This window comes from Chelonia mydas, chromosome 10 (assembly GCF_015237465.2).
Source record: "Chelonia mydas isolate rCheMyd1 chromosome 10, rCheMyd1.pri.v2, whole genome shotgun sequence".
In the NCBI taxonomy this organism is placed as follows: Eukaryota; Metazoa; Chordata; order Testudines; family Cheloniidae; genus Chelonia; species Chelonia mydas.
This window is the reverse complement of record NC_051250.2, coordinates 71803685-71822509: the sequence shown is the minus strand read 5'-3', so window position 1 is coordinate 71822509 and position 18825 is coordinate 71803685. Positions and strand designations below refer to the sequence as shown.

The following is an 18825-nucleotide window of genomic DNA, read 5'->3' as shown; positions in this document are numbered from 1 at the left end:
AAGTGGATGAGACTTGGAACTACCCCAATTAGAGATAAGGTTTTATTCTCAGCCTGACATGACCTTATGCAAACTCTGAGGTATCCCATCTGTAAAATAAGATAATGATACTTGCCTGCCTCCTAAGGCAAGGGTGTGAGGCCTTGCTCAATAACATGGATAGAAGTACACACCAAAAGAAAGGAATGCTGCAGTTCCTCCTCCTCACTATGTGAGTGCCTGCATTTTATCTTTTGCTCTAGCTCTGTACCTATGAGCATGTTTGGTGCAGATGGGGGTGGGGGGAGGGGGAGAAAGGGGGCAAGAGAAGAGGAAGAGGGAGCTCGAGCATTCTTGAGTCTTCAGAGATTTTTAGGAGCAAGCCTCTACAGAGCACGTACAAAAAGTGACTTCCAGAGGCTAAACTTGAGAAAATGTGATGTTCATGGCCACAACAAAAGGCACCCCAGGCTGCCCTTGCCAAATATCCAGCTCCTGCTCCGAAGGATGGAGGCTCTAACACTCTTTCAGGAAAAACATATGTAAAAAAAACCTAACCTGTTTTGCCCAACTTCGTTTTCAGTAAAAGCTAAACCATTTATGCTGAAACTTTCAAAAGAAATTCAGCATTAAATAGAGAGCAAGTACTGAAAATTTCTAACAGAATGGTTAAAGTTTGGCAAATTTATAAGCATCTGAAAATAGGTTATATCAGAACATGGTAAGCACACAACAGACTTTAGTACCAGCTCTAATGTCCGGTACTGGTAAGACTGTAAATTACTGCCTATGTTTTTGATTTTGTTTGTATAGCACCCAGACAATAGGATCTTTTTGGTGCTACTAGAATACAACTAATTATTAAGAACTATATGCTCACAACTGGTGTCCTAGCTGTCACCATCCTTGTTCCAATTTCAAGGCTAGCTTGAGATAGATGTTCACAGAAAAACTGAGTTTTCAAGACACTTTTTGTGAAGCATTAAGTGAAAGCATGATCTTTTGGCCAACACTGCCTCCCTCTCTCCAAGATAGGTTTTAACACCTAAGGCTCCAGAGGCAGAACCAAAGCACAAGCACTTACTGAGCTAAATAAATGGTTCATATTTGCATACCTCTCTCTAAAGTTCTTTGCTTTGTAAAGTATGGTGTGATATCCTGACTGACAGGTGTTTTATAAATCTATTATTTCCACTACAAAGACACTACACCTATATTTACATAATATAGCACAACTAGATTCTGTTCAGGACAGCAATACCAGTGGGTGTTGCAGGTTACAAAGTGAGATGCACTTGCAGAGTTGTGTAGAGGCCAAAAGACTGGAAAAAATAGGAGATCCTGCTGATCAGGTAAAGATGCACTGGTAGAAATGAGCAGAGTGCCCATGAAAAAGAGCTTTATTAAAACGAAGTCTCTCACGCACAACAGAAACAGAATCTGGACCCATCCTTAAAGGCACAGCAAAAGCAGTAACTGTATGAGTAGTTCCCAAGAGCATTTTGATACAATGCAGAATTTTCATTCAAACTTCCCACATCTGACCAGGTCTTATTCATATTAGACAAAGTTAAAGCAGGACTCCACTCTGAAAAGTGACCTCGTAGAATGGTACCTTCTTGCACATATCTGCTCCTTTTGTGCACTTTGAATCATATGGTCTATTTTTACTGCTTCTTACTCATGTCACGCTTCAGAACAGTATCACAGAAGGGAGTGAGCTGCATATTATTTCTTCCTAAGCATGAAGAGAAATGCTTATGAAGTTTCAGTTACTCACGTGTAGTAGGTCTAATTTGACTTGCAGTAACTTTATTACTTATGACGACATATTAGAAGGAAAACCATCTTAACTTTGCTAGGCTTACTTTTCAAAAGTGTATACATTATCTTGGAAAATGGAACATATTTGCTATAGCAGGGACGGGCAACCTTTGGCACGTAGCCTGGCAGGGTAAGACCCCTTCGCGAGCCGGGCCAGTTTGTTTACCAGCCGCGTCCGCAGGTTCAGCCGATCGCAGCTCCCACTGGCCGTGATTCGCTGGTCCAGGCCAACAAGGGCTGTGGGAAGTGGCAGCCAGCACAACCCTTGGTCTGCACTGAACCTGCGGACGCAGCAGGTAAACAAACTGGCCTGGCCCGGCCCACCAGGGAGCTTACCCTGGCAGGCGCGTGACAAACGTTGCCGATCCCTGTGCTATAGGGATTACTGAGAGACCAACATGAAAATCCACATAATTTTTAGTCACTTTTCAGAGCAGAGCACTATTTTAAGACCTGCTAACTGGCTTTAGGTTTGAGATGTTTATTCTTCCTCTTCCTTTATAAAGAGGAATTGGTTTTTTCACCATTATAGGCACAGATTTAGAGACCGAAGGAAAAATGACCACACTGAAAAGCAGCATTTGAGGTACCTCACTCTGTTTCTGCCCAATCTCTTCATTGACACTGACTGTCTAATAAACAGCTTTGCCTTCATTAAAACTGGAACAAAGATACCTAAGTTGCAGCAGATCTCTCTAAAAGAGAGAGAGTTTTAGATTTAGAGACAGCATCATCCGCCTCATTCAACAGCTCAGCAAACTGTATTCAGAAATAAAAATATTTGGAGAAGTTGGTTAACTAGTTGCCTTAATATGTGCAAAACAGGGCTCACTGATCCATGAGTTAGGCATTTCCAACTTCTAGGATACAGGATATTTAGTAGGGGTCAGAAAAGAATCGATCATTCTATTGATAAAAGCAGTCACACCCTCTCTACTTGATTAAGGAATGTCACCGAGGGCACATCTACACTACAGCACTACATCAGCACAGCTGCACTGCTGTAGAGCGTCTGGTGCAAACACGCTATGCGGACAGGAGAGCGCTCTCCCGTCAGCATAATTACTTCACCTCCATGAGAGGTGGAAGCTGTGTCAGTGAGAGTGCATCTCCCGCCAACACAGCGCCAGCGTGGACAGTGTTTAGGTTCCTGTAATTTGCGTCACGGGGGGGGGGAGGGTTTCACACCCCAAGAATGTGGTGGTGTCCGAAAGTACTAACATGTTTAATGTTCACCAAGAGCAGCATATAACTCAGTTGTGACTGCCTCACTGTTCCCACTCACACAGCACCCGCTGTTGAGAACCTTATAATACCTGTGCATAACGGGAGAAGAGAAGATTGCCTGTCTTTTTGCCTACTAGATATCCGTGCCCTTTGGATTAGATAAAAACGAGGAGTTTGGTGGCATCTGAAGAAGTGGGTTTTTACTCACAAAAGCTTATGCCGAAATAAATCTGTTAGACTTTAATGTGCCACCAGACTCCTCGTTGTGTTTGTGGATATAGACTAACACGGCTACCCCTCGGATACTTGGATTAGATAACACATTTTCCTTTAGGAAAGGGACAGCAGGACAGAAGCTATTTCATACATCACTCAATCATTTTAACTGCCACTTTAGCTCCATGTCAGCACAGTCAGCATGAAGCACAATGGCCAATTCAAAAGGGACTCTGCATGTAGTCAGCAACACAGTGTAGTGAACACGCAAATGCTTCAGGGGAAATATACACACCAACAGATCTTCTGCTCAAAATGGCTAATTGGTTTTAGTATGTACCAGAACGAGACTTTTTTTTTTTTTTTTTTTTATTGTGCATGAAACCCTGACAAGTCTTATATTAAAGAAACAGGCCTTAGAAGAACTAGTAAAATTTGGACTTAGGCTTTCCCCCTTCATGGTTTAAAACTTCAGCCAGTTACATCTGTGTGTCCAGTACAAAACCCAGAAGATATGGGTTTACACGGACACTGGAGGCCTGCTATATGATTCTATCACAAGTGATCTTTAAAGGCAGTTATGGCTGGAGGAGTTAGGACAATAATCTATTAGAGTGCATCCCCTGCAGACATCAGGTGACAGCCACACCTCTCCAAATACAGTAGCGATGAAAGGAGATCTGAAAAGGTGGCAGATTCACAGTTAAGAGGTGGGACTCCCTCACAGAACAAAAAACATCCAATTGTTCCTACAAACTCCAGTATTAGTTTTTACAGAATATTAAAATATAAGGAATTATGTTGATCTTTCTATGCCTAAAAATGAAAGAAATGTAAGGAAGCGTAAACACTTATAGCTTCACAAATATTTTAGAGCAGTAAACAGTTGGCAGAATCTTTCCACTGTCACATACAGAACTGGTTTTGGGTGTGGCAGGGTTGGGGAATAGCAAGCAATGAATTGTTCAAAATCACTGCTGTAAAGTACCCAGTACTTGGTTAAAGTGTGAAGTGTTTTGCGAGGCAGAAGGCTGAATAAATAGGTATCCTGTCATCTCTTCAAGTGGCTTCTATAAGGTGCCACAAGTACTCCTTTTCTTTTTGCGAACACAGACTAAACAGGGCTGCTACTCTGAAACCTACAGAATAGAGGTGAGAGGCAGTGAAGAAAGCGGGGGGCGGGGAGGGGGGGGCAGAGTTTGGAATGACACTGTTCTGGGGATTGATGATTCAGTTTCTAAAGGCTGATCTACACTGGGAACTTACACTGGCTACTTCTCTCAGGGGTGTGAAAAATCCACACTTTTGAGAGTGAGAGCACGAACTATGCCACCCCCGGCCGCAGACAGTGCTAGGTACCGACTCTCAGGGAGGCAGATAACCTACACCAGTGGTAGAACCCCTTCTGCATCTACACTGAAGCATTACAGTGGTACAGCTGTAATGCTATCGCGGTTTAAGTGTACACATACCCTTAATGTTAACTGACACCTTGCCACTATTACCTCTCTTTCCCTGCCCCAAATCAGCTCAACATCATACTAGTGCATTTCAAATGTAGTGGTGCAAAAGACAGTGTATGTCTTCAGTGCAGTTAGCCTGGCACTGGGCATTTTGGGTCAGCCTAGCTCAGGAGCACTGAAATGAGTTAGTGTTCTCACCTGGTGCTGCACTTCCCCTGTGCGCTTCTAAGACTTCTGGGGGCACACCCAAAATACACCTCTTTATGACTCTTTTCCCAGTGAATAGTGGGAGACCTTATCTGTCCTGAGCAGAAGGGGGAACTGCAGAAAGGCAGTGCCTTTGGCACAGAACTATCAGCACTTGACTGACTTAGACCTCACTGCAAAATGGGCAGGATGACAAGTAAAAGCAGAACCCAGACTCTAAAGATACATCTCCAGCTGTGAAAGCTAGCCTGTGTTGAAAGCATCACTAAACTCAGGCAAGAGATTTTATGTATGGATGGGAGCAGGTAGGGGCAACACCCAGGTAAAAAAGCCTGTGGAAACTCTGCAGTAAAGACACACTTGGGGCTTGTCTACACTTGAAACTGTAGAGCAAAACACCTCCAGTGCTGCAAGTGTTCAAATATAGCACTTCAGTGTAGATTATATAATTTAACATTAGCTTTAATAAAAATTGCGAATATTACCTATGCCAATGGGAGGGGTTTTCCTGTTGGCACAGGTATTCCACCTCCCTGAAAGGTGGATTCTTCCATCCATCTAGCACTGTCTACAACGGGACTCAGATCAGCTTAATACATTGCTCAGGGATGTGAGTTTTTCACACCCCTGAGCAAGGCAGCTGGGTTGATCTAATTTTCTAGTGTAAATGAGCCCTTAGTTGGCCGTGATAAATGAAGGCAGTTTCTGTAGGATTATGAAATCACAGTTGATCTCTTTATTGTCTTCCCCACTTCTGTTACACAAAATACTCAGGATAATACAGTTAGAGAATACATAGTGTTTGATGATTTCAAAGAAGTCTGAATTAAGTATTTATTTGAGTTAACGAAACAGTTCATAAATATTTAAAAATATTTCAAACTCTTGTAAACTTCAAGAAGTTAAAGTGTTCTATATAATCTTTGCACAGTTCTAGCCATGCTCAAAAAACAGAAAATACAGTAGTTTAAAAGCTCTGAATCATGTATTTATGAGATAAGTTACTTCCTTAAAATAAAAGTGAACCACCCCTTTGTGTTCCATGTAGATTACATTATAATACAACAAAACCAAATTTATTGCACATTATTTTCTCTGCCCCTGCACTGACATAACCTGGATTGCTTGGTTTTTGTTTTTAAAAAAAACCCTTCATATTAGAAGTTAGCAGAAGGTTAAAAAGTTTTTTTTTAAACACTGCTTTTGCCCAGCCAGAGAGGACCAAATTATGTAAGTGGTACTGCAGGACTTGAACAAAAAGCACTCACAGTAATAGCCAATTAGATTGTAAACAGGAGAACCAAGAGAAGGAATCCGTAGCCAGACGATGTTAAAAATGTATCTTGTTAAACATGTCGAGCATTCCTTCTCCTGTGTTTTCTTTAAAAGAGTAAAATATGACCAGGCTAAAAGCATTTACACACTTATGGAGCTTCATCCATTTAAGATTTGTGAAGTTATAAAAAATATCCAGCTGCTCAAGGAACGCTAAAGGGAACACCAAATTTAAAAAAAAAAAATAAAGGAAAATTCTACTAAAAATAACCCTATTAATTTTCAGTTGCCTACTTGCTTCTGAAAATAATGAACTATTTATATTAAAAATGTCCATAAAGAAGGTGTGAGGAAATTCACTGTAGATCTACTGCATGCATGCACGCTCGCTCTCTCTCTCTCACACACACTGGGATGAATGCTGTGCATGCAAACGCTGTTTTCCCTGCTGGCTGAGCAGGCAGTAATTCTCTTGCCAAGAGTGGGGGAGGCTCTGAAAAGCAAGCTTATGCTGACATCACTAGAAGGCAGAGCTCTGCTTCCACAGAGGCCCCAGAGTGTTGACCGTCCTGTTACCAAGTGAGCTAACAGCCAATCAGATTCCACAGCAAAAACAAGATGGCCTTTGAACTCCCCACCAGCAACTTCCTGCTGTTTTCAGAGTACACACAGTGCAATGCAGTATGTCTGTCAGCTATGCGGCACAAAGGAACAGCCATTTTGTGACTGAACTGGACCTGCACCAAAATGCCAGGCGTTTAATCATTTTTCTTTCCTTCCAAGAGTGGCTAGTTTCCTTTTGAGCACTAACAAGATAAGAAACACTAATTGCTGATGAAACCAGATCAGTGTTAATTTTTGTTTCACTTCTTTATTTTCCCCAGATAAAATCCTCTTTTATATGAAACTACTTCATAAAATGGCTGCCACAAACTGAATGTTCTGGTCTACAAAGTCTGCAGCAATCAGTTCTACAAAAGAAGCCGTTTGCCAAGAGGATAACAGATTACATATCTAAAACTTCAAAGCTCTCAATGGAAATCAGGTCTAAATCCATTCACACAGAACTAATATTTCCAAATTGTATTTTATAACGAAGTGCAAGTTGGAAGCAAATACAACTGTTTGTACTGCTGCACCATCTCTTACATAATAAAAATACAAGCGATGTCCATTTCATTATGGTTAGGGATGCGAGAAGGTAACTGCAATAAGGAAATTCCAAGGGATTTAAGCAGAAGTTGGATCTATATGGCATGTCCTTATGTTATTTATACTATTGTTGTACAGGATTGCCAATTCCTAGATTTTATCTTATTTGTATTTCAGATACCAGTATTTGTGAAGTTAACATTAGGTTACATTAAAAATTTATTGTATGTAACCTAATGTACATGTAACTGCTCCTCTTCACATCATCTGCTTTTTTTAAAAATAGCATTAGAAAAAAGGCAGAACATGCAAGAAAAATATTTTTAAAGAAACATTACTGCCAACATTCTGTTCCATTATTTAAAATTTTGAGTTACTGACATCCCAGCTTTCATCCTGGGTGAAGCAACTTAAATCAAGTGAGCGAGCTTAACAGTTAAGTTGGAAAGCTTGACAATTAGGTTACGGTCTGTACCCTGAAATACAAGAAGAACAGGTGTTGCTAGTCATCAAAAAGGTCCCAAGAAAGGCCTACATATGTGCAGACTCTACTAAACTTTTTGTAAGAGTTAAACTAACATCATTTCCCCTCAGGAATAATGTCTCTTTCAAGTCAACTCTCAGAGGAGTTTGTGTTTGTTCAGATAAGGTTTTTTTCCTTTCCTAAGAATGGAAATGCAGGAATCACAATTCCAGTCATATTCCCCAGACATTATACTAATGCACTCTCTACCAAACACACAGTTTCCCCATCTGTATTTTTGCTTCTCATAACCTCAGATCAGTGGCACCAGTCACTCATATCCACCTTACCCATCCATTGTCATTACTGTAGCCTCCAATCAAGGCATGATTGTGTAATATGACTTCACACATTACCTAATGCTTATAAGCTAGTCCAACAAAACTGTGAGAGGGGAGTCAAGTCAGAAGCATGATCCGTGCAGACATCAATGTGTTTCAAAGTTACAGTAAAGCAAGCTGAAGGCTTTACTTCCTAGAAATCATTTCCCCCATATCTTAAAGTCAACCTTAGGAAGTAGAGTATTTTAGACATTCAGCTGACTCACAGCTCAGAAAATAAGGCTCATTTATAAATGTGCTCTCTTCAATTGCTCCCACACTACAGGTGAGTAGATATTACCAGCAGTAAGTTTATTCTGGTGAAGTCTGAGGAAAGGGGGATAAAAATGGTAGGCATTTTACTTTTTTATTTAATACAACGGTGAAACACATGGCTCTATCAATGATGCTAGACACATGATCTTTGCTACAAAAGAGAATAATTTACACGTGATGCTATGCAAATATTATACCCTTGGGACAGAAAAAAAAATCAAAGGTCGTGTGCCTGTGTGATCCCACTTATTCACCCATTATACCCAGTTATTAGACTTCACTTTATTTGGCATAATGTTCCTACACTCCTAAAATGTATTTATTCTGATTGCTGTTGCTCTTACTACTAATAACCCACATTTTTCAGTGACATTTAGATTAAAAAGCAAACCAACTTTTTCTTGACAAAGTCAGGATTTTTGCAGCTTCACTTACAAACATAATTACAACCTTACAATTAAGGTTAAGAATGTGTCAAACATATTTTAAATAATGCAAGTCCTTGTATATACTGTGTGTATGTGATTTGGTATTTTTAAACCAATTTAACAATACCATTTTAAATCAAATAAACTTACCTATTTCCATTTTAACACCTTTTATTACATTGCAATTTAAAAACATTCCTGATTGGCATGCAAAATTAAGTTTTAAAAGGTTATAACAAAATAACGTGGTCATAACTGTGTTTCTACCACAATATTTCAAGTTCATATAATGTTCAAGAATAGGTTAAATATTACTGGACAAAGAATCTTATTCATACATTTGATAAAAACTTACATAGTGCACATATTGATAGCAAAGAGTTTTAGAATTCATTTTATTGATAATTACTTAAAAGATACTCAAGGAAAAATGAATAGGCCACGATTTAATAAAAGTTAACAAAAACAGGCAAAATGCAGTGTATTGACAAACCACAGAAGAGCAATGCAAAGTTTTTAGACTTCAATGTTAGATTAAGCCAACATATTTTGTTTAAAATATAATGTTAAAAGCTAAATGAAGAACAAAACAAAGGACTTAATGTTGTTGTAAGTATCAAATATTAGCTGTATTTTCAGTATTTTGTACTGTTCCACAAATCAAAGTTAAATTTATAAAATATCTGAAAAGAATATCATTACTTTACTTTTATGTCAACACACATTATGAGCAAAAATATACAAAACAAGCTATCAAAGGACACCAAGGTTCCCATTAACAATCCTAGGTTAGATTTTATAAACATGAAATACTATCACCACCAGGGGAAAGTTTGGTTAAATTGTATCAAAATATCCTAAAATACCTAAACAGTATCAAAGTTCAGTAAGCCCAAATAAAATATAAAGTAAGGAGCATCAATCAAACAGGCACTTTTTAGTTTATATTTTAAAATGAACTTTTTTTCATTCATGTAAGTTTCTCTAGTGTCTATTTACTATAATTTACTACTACTAGGCTTCTGTATGGCCCTCAGTTAAAGTTTAGACTTCTGAGATTCTTCAAAGAAAAATTTGCCTTGTATGTAAAATGGTGCAATGCAGCAATGGCTAAACCGACAAGGTCGTTTTTCACAGAACAAAAAACCTAAAAACTGAAATTCAGAAACTTAAAAAGCATAACAGAGAAAGGGACTCCCTTGAATAAAGGTACATTACCTTTTGACTCTGACATGGGCCCTTAAGTCACAACACAACTTTCAGAAATTGCTACCAAAAAAAATTAGGGTGTGGCATATTAACAATCTCAAGGTCATTCCTTAAAAAAGGAATCAAAATCAGTTAAATGTTTTGTATTAAGTATGGACAGTGACCCAAAGCTGTCAAGGTAAACACTGTATTCAGAGGTTTTTAAAAAAATAAAGTTGATAGATCATACCTCGATGCATTGCTGTGTACTGAACCCTCCTCTCCTTGGCTTTTGTCCTCATTTCTCATCATCTTTTAATTCTTAAATATTTAAGGGGGGTATCTGTGTTTGCTTTGATGTCCTGTGCCCAGGTATTTACTGTCAAAAGTTGAAAGAAAGGTAAGGTCCCAGTTTGTTTCATTGGCTTTCGTTATCAAGAACAAAGTCCTGACGCTGCAATGATAGTTATAACAATACACAACACTGATCAGCACAGGAAAACGGACATTTAAAACAATAATATTCATTTTAAAAAGAAAAAATAGGAAGAGAAACAGCCCAGAGCAGCATCCTGCAAACTTTCCCAAAGTAACAGAGGAAGCAAAAAAATCTCTGTATTTTATTGCGTCATCCCAATACAGCTCAAATCGGTCGAAAAGTCAAAGTACTCAAAAACGGCAGAAATCTGAAAATTAATATTAATTGCCCACCTACCTGATCCACGCACCACCGCCAGGACCAAGCCGATATTAGTTTCGGGTAGTGGAAAAACATCAGATCCAAAATATTTGGAGGTTAAAACGATAACTATATATTTTCAGATAATAAAAAAAATAAATAGATTCTAATCCCCAAAAATATACTGCCGTGAAAGTAAAAAGCAGCGATAATTAGTACAAAAAATGTCCGGGGGAAAAGCTCATTAGGAGAGCGCACAAAAATGGAGGTACGCCATGGCTTCTAAGCTGGAAAAACAACGACCTGGGCTCTCTCCACGGCTTCTTCTTTCCAGCAAGGCACGAAAAGAGAGCCCCCAAAAGCTGCTTTTCTGCCCGAAAAAGGCTCAATTTGCCCCCGATTCGTGCCTAGAACAGGTAAGGGGCTCTGGTGGCCCCCTGAGGCTGCCTGAAAGTTAGGGAAAGTTGCGTAAAGTGTTGGGAAGGCACGGAGCTCAGCGCGCTCTCTCTAAGGCACAGCCGCCATCTAGAGCTCCTTCCCAGCTCTGAGCTCTGCCTTTGATTGACACTCTCTACATTTACCCCACAACTCAGGTGATGTACCATAGACCCACCCCTTCATTTCTACCAAAAAAAAGAGATAGCCTCCACCTAAAGGGTGCCTGCCACCCCCCCACATCCTTGGCTTCTTCAAACCACCCCATCTGAGGGGGCACCTTAACCCCATCTGGCTCAGGCACCCTTTTCAAGCCAGAAAGAAATGTAATTTGTTTCTTTTGTTTTAAAGATTTGCTAAATATTTCAGTCCATGGGCTAAAATTACTTCCTCCCTGGACAGGAAGTGGTGCTGTAACAAGCCATTTTGAAAGAATGGAAAAGGGACTAATAACCAGATTTGAGCAACAACCCTCCTTGGAAGTCAACCCCACCCAATGGGTAGCAATTTTTTTTAAAATTCAATCAAAAACATCTATCTTCAATCAATAATCCCTTCCCTTGTCACTCAATACCTATAATATAAGCTTGAAAAATGGGAAGATACTACACCCTAAAGAAAGCAATTTGCCAGTAACCCTTTCAACTCAACAGCGCCTCCCTAGTGGTTCTTGAGAAGAGTAAAATTAAATAGCTATGTTATTTTAATTCATTAACTGAAGACACTACAACAAAGAAAATATAGCACCCAGATAAGTATTGCCCATTCCTTAACCCATTATTGTTTATAATACACCATAACATCCCAAAGTGGACTTTTTACAGTAATGTAGAATTCAAGGTGCAGAATTAGTTATTCATTACAAGCCAAGTAAATTCTCAGATACTACATCCTGGTAGACAAAACACCACTCATTGAGGAATTGGAGATAATCTAAGCACAAGAGATGCCCTTATGCCCACCACTCCTCCCCCAACAAGCAAAAGTGATAGCCAACTATAAGTGTCACCTGAACTTTTCACACAGTTATTATCCATTTTACATGATATTGGAATCAGGCGTCAGTGTTCCAGATTTTTTGGTAATGTTTTGATTTGGGCTTTATACTAAGTGCATCAAAAATGGTACACTATCCCAACCAATGGCCAATAGCAAGCTCTACCAGTAAAACCCAAGTTATTTTATTTCAACTCCTCCATATCCTTCCCATTCTTGACCTCAGTCAATCCATCCTGTCTCTTCAACGCAATTAAATGAGGGTTGTGTAAATTTGATGTGCTATACCAATATAGTGCAATATTGACTGGTGAGTGATTATATAAATATAGAAGAAAGCTAGTGACCCTCTGCACACACACCACAAATTAAAGAAATAAATTACAATGTAAAAAGAGCACTAATTCCAAACTGAACTTGAACAGTACAAAGAAAATCTACTAGTTTGAATACTCAGTCTTTTTTAGACAATCTAACACTCAACTGCACCATATAATAAATGGCAGAAACAAGACTGGCTAGGTAAGTGTGTACATTCAACACTGCAAGATTAAACAGTTATGAACAGCCATTATCATATGTTAAGAATGAAGATTTCCACTAACTTATCTCAATGAATGACATTTTAAACGTATCTCATGCTAAATCTATAATATTTATCATCTGGAGATCCCTTTTGTACAGATTATCTCAATTAACACCAGGTCTATCCCGGTATTCAACTGTGAGGAGAAAAGTTGGGCTACCTGTTCAAGATGAAATTTAAATATACAATTGTTTCTCTGTAGCCAATGGTTGAACATATGTTTCTTGTAAGCGCCAAAGTGATTTTTGAACAATAACTGACTTTTAAAAATACTACCTCACATAGGTTAACTTTGTTGTTTTTTTATCTAGTAATAAGATCAAAATAACTCCACTTGACACTTATTTGTACGGAGTTATTAAGTCAACAAGAAATTCACAGTATAGAGGATGGCCATGAAATGTATTGGACACTTGTACAGACTAATTTTAATAATTTTTAATAGATTGGTTTAAACACTCATTAAGCCAAGGTACTCAACTCCATGGAAGTAAATTTTTTTAGAATGGTGTAGGGTTGTTTTTTTAAATCAATCCAAAATGTAACAAGTTTCCAACACAAAGCACCTGAAATTTAGCAAAGAAGTTGTTCAGGCAACTCATTTGAAGTTCACTATAAAGGTTTTGTGCGCACACACCCAAACCCCTCCACACAAACAACAAAAACAAAGATAGTTCAGGATCACCTTTCACTGCAAGCCAATGACCATGCATTTTATTGCCCAGTTTGCCAATATATTTGAAATTTGTACCATCCTATGATAGCCTCAGAAAATTTAACAAAAGGACTGACAACTGACCAAGTTCTGAACAAAATAAAAAAACTGAACATTTTAACTCCATGGATAACTAAAAATAAAATATTGGAAATTGAGACAAACTGAAGAGTCTTTGAAACCAAATATAGCCATATTTAAATTAAGTATTTCATAAAGCTTACAAAGCCCTCAGTATTTACCAGCTTTAAAAATATTTCTCATTTTCAGAATCCAATGATCAAAGAAATGTAATGCACCTAAACATCAATACATTCGAGGTATTTTTCAGCCAGGAAAAAGACAAACCAAGAATATAGTGTAAAAAAACCATTTATTAAATAAGTCACTTAAAAACAGCATAACAATACATTTTGCCCAAATAGGTAGCAATATACTGGATATCAACTTAATTCCCCTGTTAAGTACAATTTCTTGGAGTATAAAATTTTGCCACCCACACCTCAAAAACAGATCCATTTTCTGTTCGCTTGTACAACACCCTTTAGAAATTCAAGTCCATTTTGGTAGGATGATCACAAACCCAAATCTTCTCTGGTTTAGTAACACTGAAGTCCATGTTAAAATGTCCCTGTCTTGGATGGATATATCACAGCACTCATGCATTAGTCCATTTCCTCAACCTCTCAATCAACAGTGGAACTGCCATCTTGGTTTCCCATTCGTAGACTCCATTTGACACTCTTCATCTGACTTGACTCTTTATAAAAAAAATTAAAAGAAAAATGCTGTTGGAATATAGATAATTTATCCTTAAACTAAACACACAACATTCAACTATGTACCCTGAAGGCATTTTAAACATGAATTTTAGAACTAAGGCTTCATGAATTTGGTTCAATATAATATACATGCCAGAACACCTGTTTCTGTCACCAACTAACATGGGCACATCCAGCAGTATGTCAGGTAACAGTTTCCAAAAATACAAATAAATACTACAGGAAAAATTAAGAGTTCAAGAAACCTTTTGAGCACAGTGAACTCGGTTCTAAAATTTTGCATAGGGAACTATTAAAACATTAAATATAGATTGGAAATACAGAGGATTTTACCTCTGGTGACAAACTTTACTGGATTGACCTATCCACTAAAGTTAATGTAAAACACAATACTTCTAGCCAAACAGTAATTATCTCAAATCAAGTTGAAACTAACCTTAATTTTTTGCTATTAGATGAAATTTTCAATGATTGTCCCTCTCTCTGCTTAAAACACACAAGTAATCAAACCCAATAATGTCAAAAGGTATGAAAGCTAGGTTACTATATGAAGTTGTTGACTGGAGTCAACAGAAATTCCTAAATTGTGCCATCTTGGCTATAGTCTTCTTGTCTAGAAAGAGGAACACGTATGGTGATGGCCATTTTAAAGTGACCAAGTATCACAAAATAGATGGAATGGTCATTTCAGTAGCTACTGGAAGAGCAAACGTGTCAAAATCAGATAAAAATTATGCAAAATTACACTGCTTTGTCTCATTGCCTTTAACACAACCAGCATAATGTCCAACCATGCTTCCTCCAGCCATATACTCAATGTTTGCTCTTCATAAGGCAGCAACAAGGCTTAAGGCACCAGATCAGTGACAAAGTTAGAAGTGTCCAGATGAAGCGTTATTGTGACTGCCATTAAAAGTGGACATTTGGCCCAACAGGTCAAGTTCTCTTGCCTCTTGACTTTAAATTATATCATTGCTACTGAAACACAAACCAAATGTGGTCCAAAGACAAATAAACTAATGTACCTTTTTAAACTGCTATTTGCACCCATATAAACATAAGCCTTAAGTACAGGAAACAACTAAATGGCAGAACAACAAAAAACTCAAAAAGCCTACAAGCCATCTACGAAGTGCTAATTGTAAGCGAAACCCTCTGAACTGTACAAGAAATGGTTTTCAATAATTGTTTCCTCAATAGTGAATTTGCATTCTAACTTTACATTTGTGACCTTTTATTTCCTTCTTTCGATTTATTCTTTTGAATGTGGCTTTTTAACTTAACACAGTTTAATTTTACAGCCAATTCTACCACTATCTGGTCCCCCTAAAAAAAACACCTCCAGGCATAATCTTTCCAGGTAAGAAAAGCTGCAAAAAATTAATTAAAAAGACAACAGAATTGAGTGGAATCATCTAGTGTTTCGCCTCATCATTCTAGTGCCACTATTCTCATTTCAGAATATCCTGTCAAACTATGTAAAATCTAACTATAAAGTCCTTAGAGCAAACTTCCTGTTCCGGGTTAACAATCTGCCATTTACTATGTTTCATATCCCAGTATTCCTATACGGATTAACTGATTTTTTCCCCCATTTCAGATACATTATATATCTCTATTCCACATAAGTGGAATACAGGAGCAGCTATTTACATTCAACTTTTAGTTGCATCATATAGGTAACAAGTTGAGGGTGGGCAGAATATTCAAATCACAGCATCTTCCCATCTTCAACCTCACACACCACAAGGTTTTTTAGGTTTCGTCATTAATTTGTTTTTTTTAATTCAAGTGGTATTTCTACTTTAGTGGGGGGGTAGCTATTTTTAACTAATATTCTATAAACTGAAAAACTTACTACAAGTGTATTATGTATCATATATTGTATATATTAATTTAGATTTAAACCAATTTAGACACTTGGAGATTAGTCCATGTTTTAAAATATTTTTAGGAACTAATGAAATCTGACTAAGGCATCAAAATATGATATAACCACACTGTCAATTCTTGTTAGTGAGACAAAGTGGGTGATATAATAGCCTTTACTGGACCATTTTCTGGTCCAATAAAACCCACCTTCTCTCTCTAATACCCTGAGACTAACACTGATACAATTCTTGCCAGTGTCAAATATTTGTGAATGCTGGGGTAAGTGAAGTGGATACCCAGTACATAATGAAATTCACCAAGTTTCTTGTTTCTTTTTATGGTTACTGCTCCTGTTGTAAGAAATAAGGGAAGCCAAGTGTTGATCTGATAATCATAGTACACTTTTTTCCCAGCTCAACCCATGAAAACCTACTTTTGTTGGGTCATTCCACTGAGTGCAAAGCAAATGTAAGTGATTGGATAAAAGACATCAGCCCTAAGGTATCTCTGCTTGGTTCAGCCATATTTGGTTGTACCAATGAGTTTGCAAACAATTGACATAGTGGTAATCTGAATCTCTCATCTTGAAAATACCATCACCACCACCTTCAGATGCATACACTTATCTAAAGTTACTATTTTTGTGACAAGATCCTACAATTAAAGGAGTTACAATAAGGGGAAAGTATGAAGAGCATTCAGTAAATCTAAAATAATTTGGACCCAATTCTTCAAGCTACACAGCTACAACGGTGTGTTATGTTTTTAGGGTACATCTAGTAAACGTTTTAACACGTTTTCCCAAGTTAGATTCCTCCTCCAATAAGATTTCTACAGTGGCTTTAGGTTTGTTTTTAAACAGTCACACTGATCTATGACTAAGATTCTTCTTTTTACTACATGAAGCTTATGTTCTCTTTATGTCCTTCTGTAGTTATAGTGTTAGCCATCACTCAAGAAGTACACTTACCTACTAGCTATTGTATTTTTATTTCTAATTAAACAAGATTTATATTTAGGTTACTCAAAGCAGTTAATACAATGCTTGGCAGGTTTCCTTCACATCATCAAAATAAAGAAATGGCAAACTTTATTAACAGTCCACTGCAATACCTGAGTAAATATTCAAGCACCAAACAGATCTGAAATTTTAGAATTTCTAAATTTATCTTCTCTTCACACTCTCACAATACATATTAACTTTTTGCTCTAATTTAGAAAGATGGATTTTTTGTAAGAGTCCACTACAACAAATAAAATTTCAATCTTTTGTAGCCAAAAATAAGCGTTCAGTTTTACCTCTTATGTTTGTCAAAAACCCTTCACAGTTCCCTAAAGTACAGTAGGGAAGTCCAAACATGCAAGCATAATATACACTTATATATCAACAACATGTATATATAAAATACCAAAGTTATAAGATTCTTATTTCAAACAAAGAAGGCTAACTAGGAAGACTGTCAAGCTTTTTCATGCTTAGACTTTTCTGTATATTAGAATTTTTTAAAAGTTATAACTTCACAACAAAGGAAAGCTATTTAAGAGGGAAATCCCAGTAAAGGTAAATGGGCAGGAACAAGTTCCTAAGTTTAAAACTTGAGGCTTTTACGTTGCCAACGTTTACCAAAGCAGGTCTTCCTCAGAGAGACAGAGCTATAATGGACTTGTACATTAGTGCCACTCTTTCATTGTAGGATGTGGAAATAGGTGACATTCTCACCCGTACAAGAAGGTAAATCTTCATGAAGAGAACAAAATACAAGAAGGTCCTTTACTGATCTCAGAAGGCTCACTGTAGTTTTATCCAGTTAAAAAATGCGAATAGGTAAGCACTACAGATGGTCTCCAAGGGAAAAGCTAGTTCACTTCCATTGACATCAATATGAGTTTTGCCTACGTAAGGATAGGAGGTGTTTTGTTTGTTTTTTTTTTTTTTAAGGCTGTCTCAGGGATGAAAGGCTATTGAACTAGACAATGAGCCAATCATAACTTTACACATTTGGAACTGTTGGGTTCTGATATATGACACTGATGTTCATGATGTAACTTTAAATAGGACAAGGCATTCTTAGCTCAGGGAAGTTTTATTCCAGCTCTCAAGGATTTATATTCTACCTGAAGTTAAAGGTTCAAGAATCTTTGGTCACATCTTATAGATCTAGACTGTTCTGAGGTTAAGTAACTTCTGAAGGGTACCTCTGAAATCAAGTTGAGGACAAAATTTGCAAACACGAACAGGACAGCACCTTAAAGAGTTGTTGGGCTGGATTAAAGGTAACAGCCCACATAAAATTTCAAAATGTCATGTAGAGTTCACCAACTCCAAAAAGAAGGTTTATGGTGAACTCAAATGCTTTTATTTCTTATTCAAGAACTTTCAAACCCAAATCACTAGCCCTAAGTTTAAACTTAAATTACAAACACATTTTAAAGGAAAACATTCTAAAGATAATTCTTCCTCAAATTAAGTTCAGGGCTCCTGTCTCTCTGTCCTAGAGATTTTTACAAAGCACCATAAGGAAGTGAATAACTTCCCAATGTACAGGGTAATTGGGATGTCTTCAACTGCTGCTGGGAAACATAACCCTACTAAAATGAGTTTATAATCCAAATTAAAGAAGAGGAACACAAAGAAAGGGTATAGGGAAAGTTGGGGTGAAATTTAACTTTGTTGTTAATGTC

General features: G+C 37.5%; 1 protein-coding gene and 1 long non-coding RNA gene across 8 annotated transcripts in view; one reads left to right on the top strand and one right to left on the bottom strand.

The window, feature by feature from the left end:
• The window catches only part of CHD2 (chromodomain helicase DNA binding protein 2), a 101991-nt gene that overhangs the window by 73270 nt on the left and 9896 nt on the right, over positions 1 to 18825 (bottom strand). For 2 of the 7 annotated variants that reach the window (XM_037910142.2, XM_037910143.2), the window contains exons 1-2: positions 10794 to 12129; positions 10329 to 10457 (exon numbers count right to left, since the gene is read on the bottom strand). In XM_037910142.2, coding sequence (XP_037766070.1) covers positions 10329 to 10390 — 62 coding nt within the window. In that variant the 5' untranslated portion in view covers positions 10391 to 10457; positions 10794 to 12129. Of the gene's footprint in view, positions 1 to 10328; positions 10458 to 10793; positions 14250 to 18825 lie in introns of those variants that run through there. The other 5 variants (XM_037910136.2, XM_043523902.1, XM_007060366.4 and 2 more) reach the window with 5 other exon arrangements.
• Positions 41 to 9583, top strand: LOC119567158. The gene is made up of 3 exons (XR_005226980.2): positions 41 to 211; positions 2336 to 2389; positions 7076 to 9583. It is a non-coding gene; the product is annotated as an uncharacterized LOC119567158 (long non-coding RNA).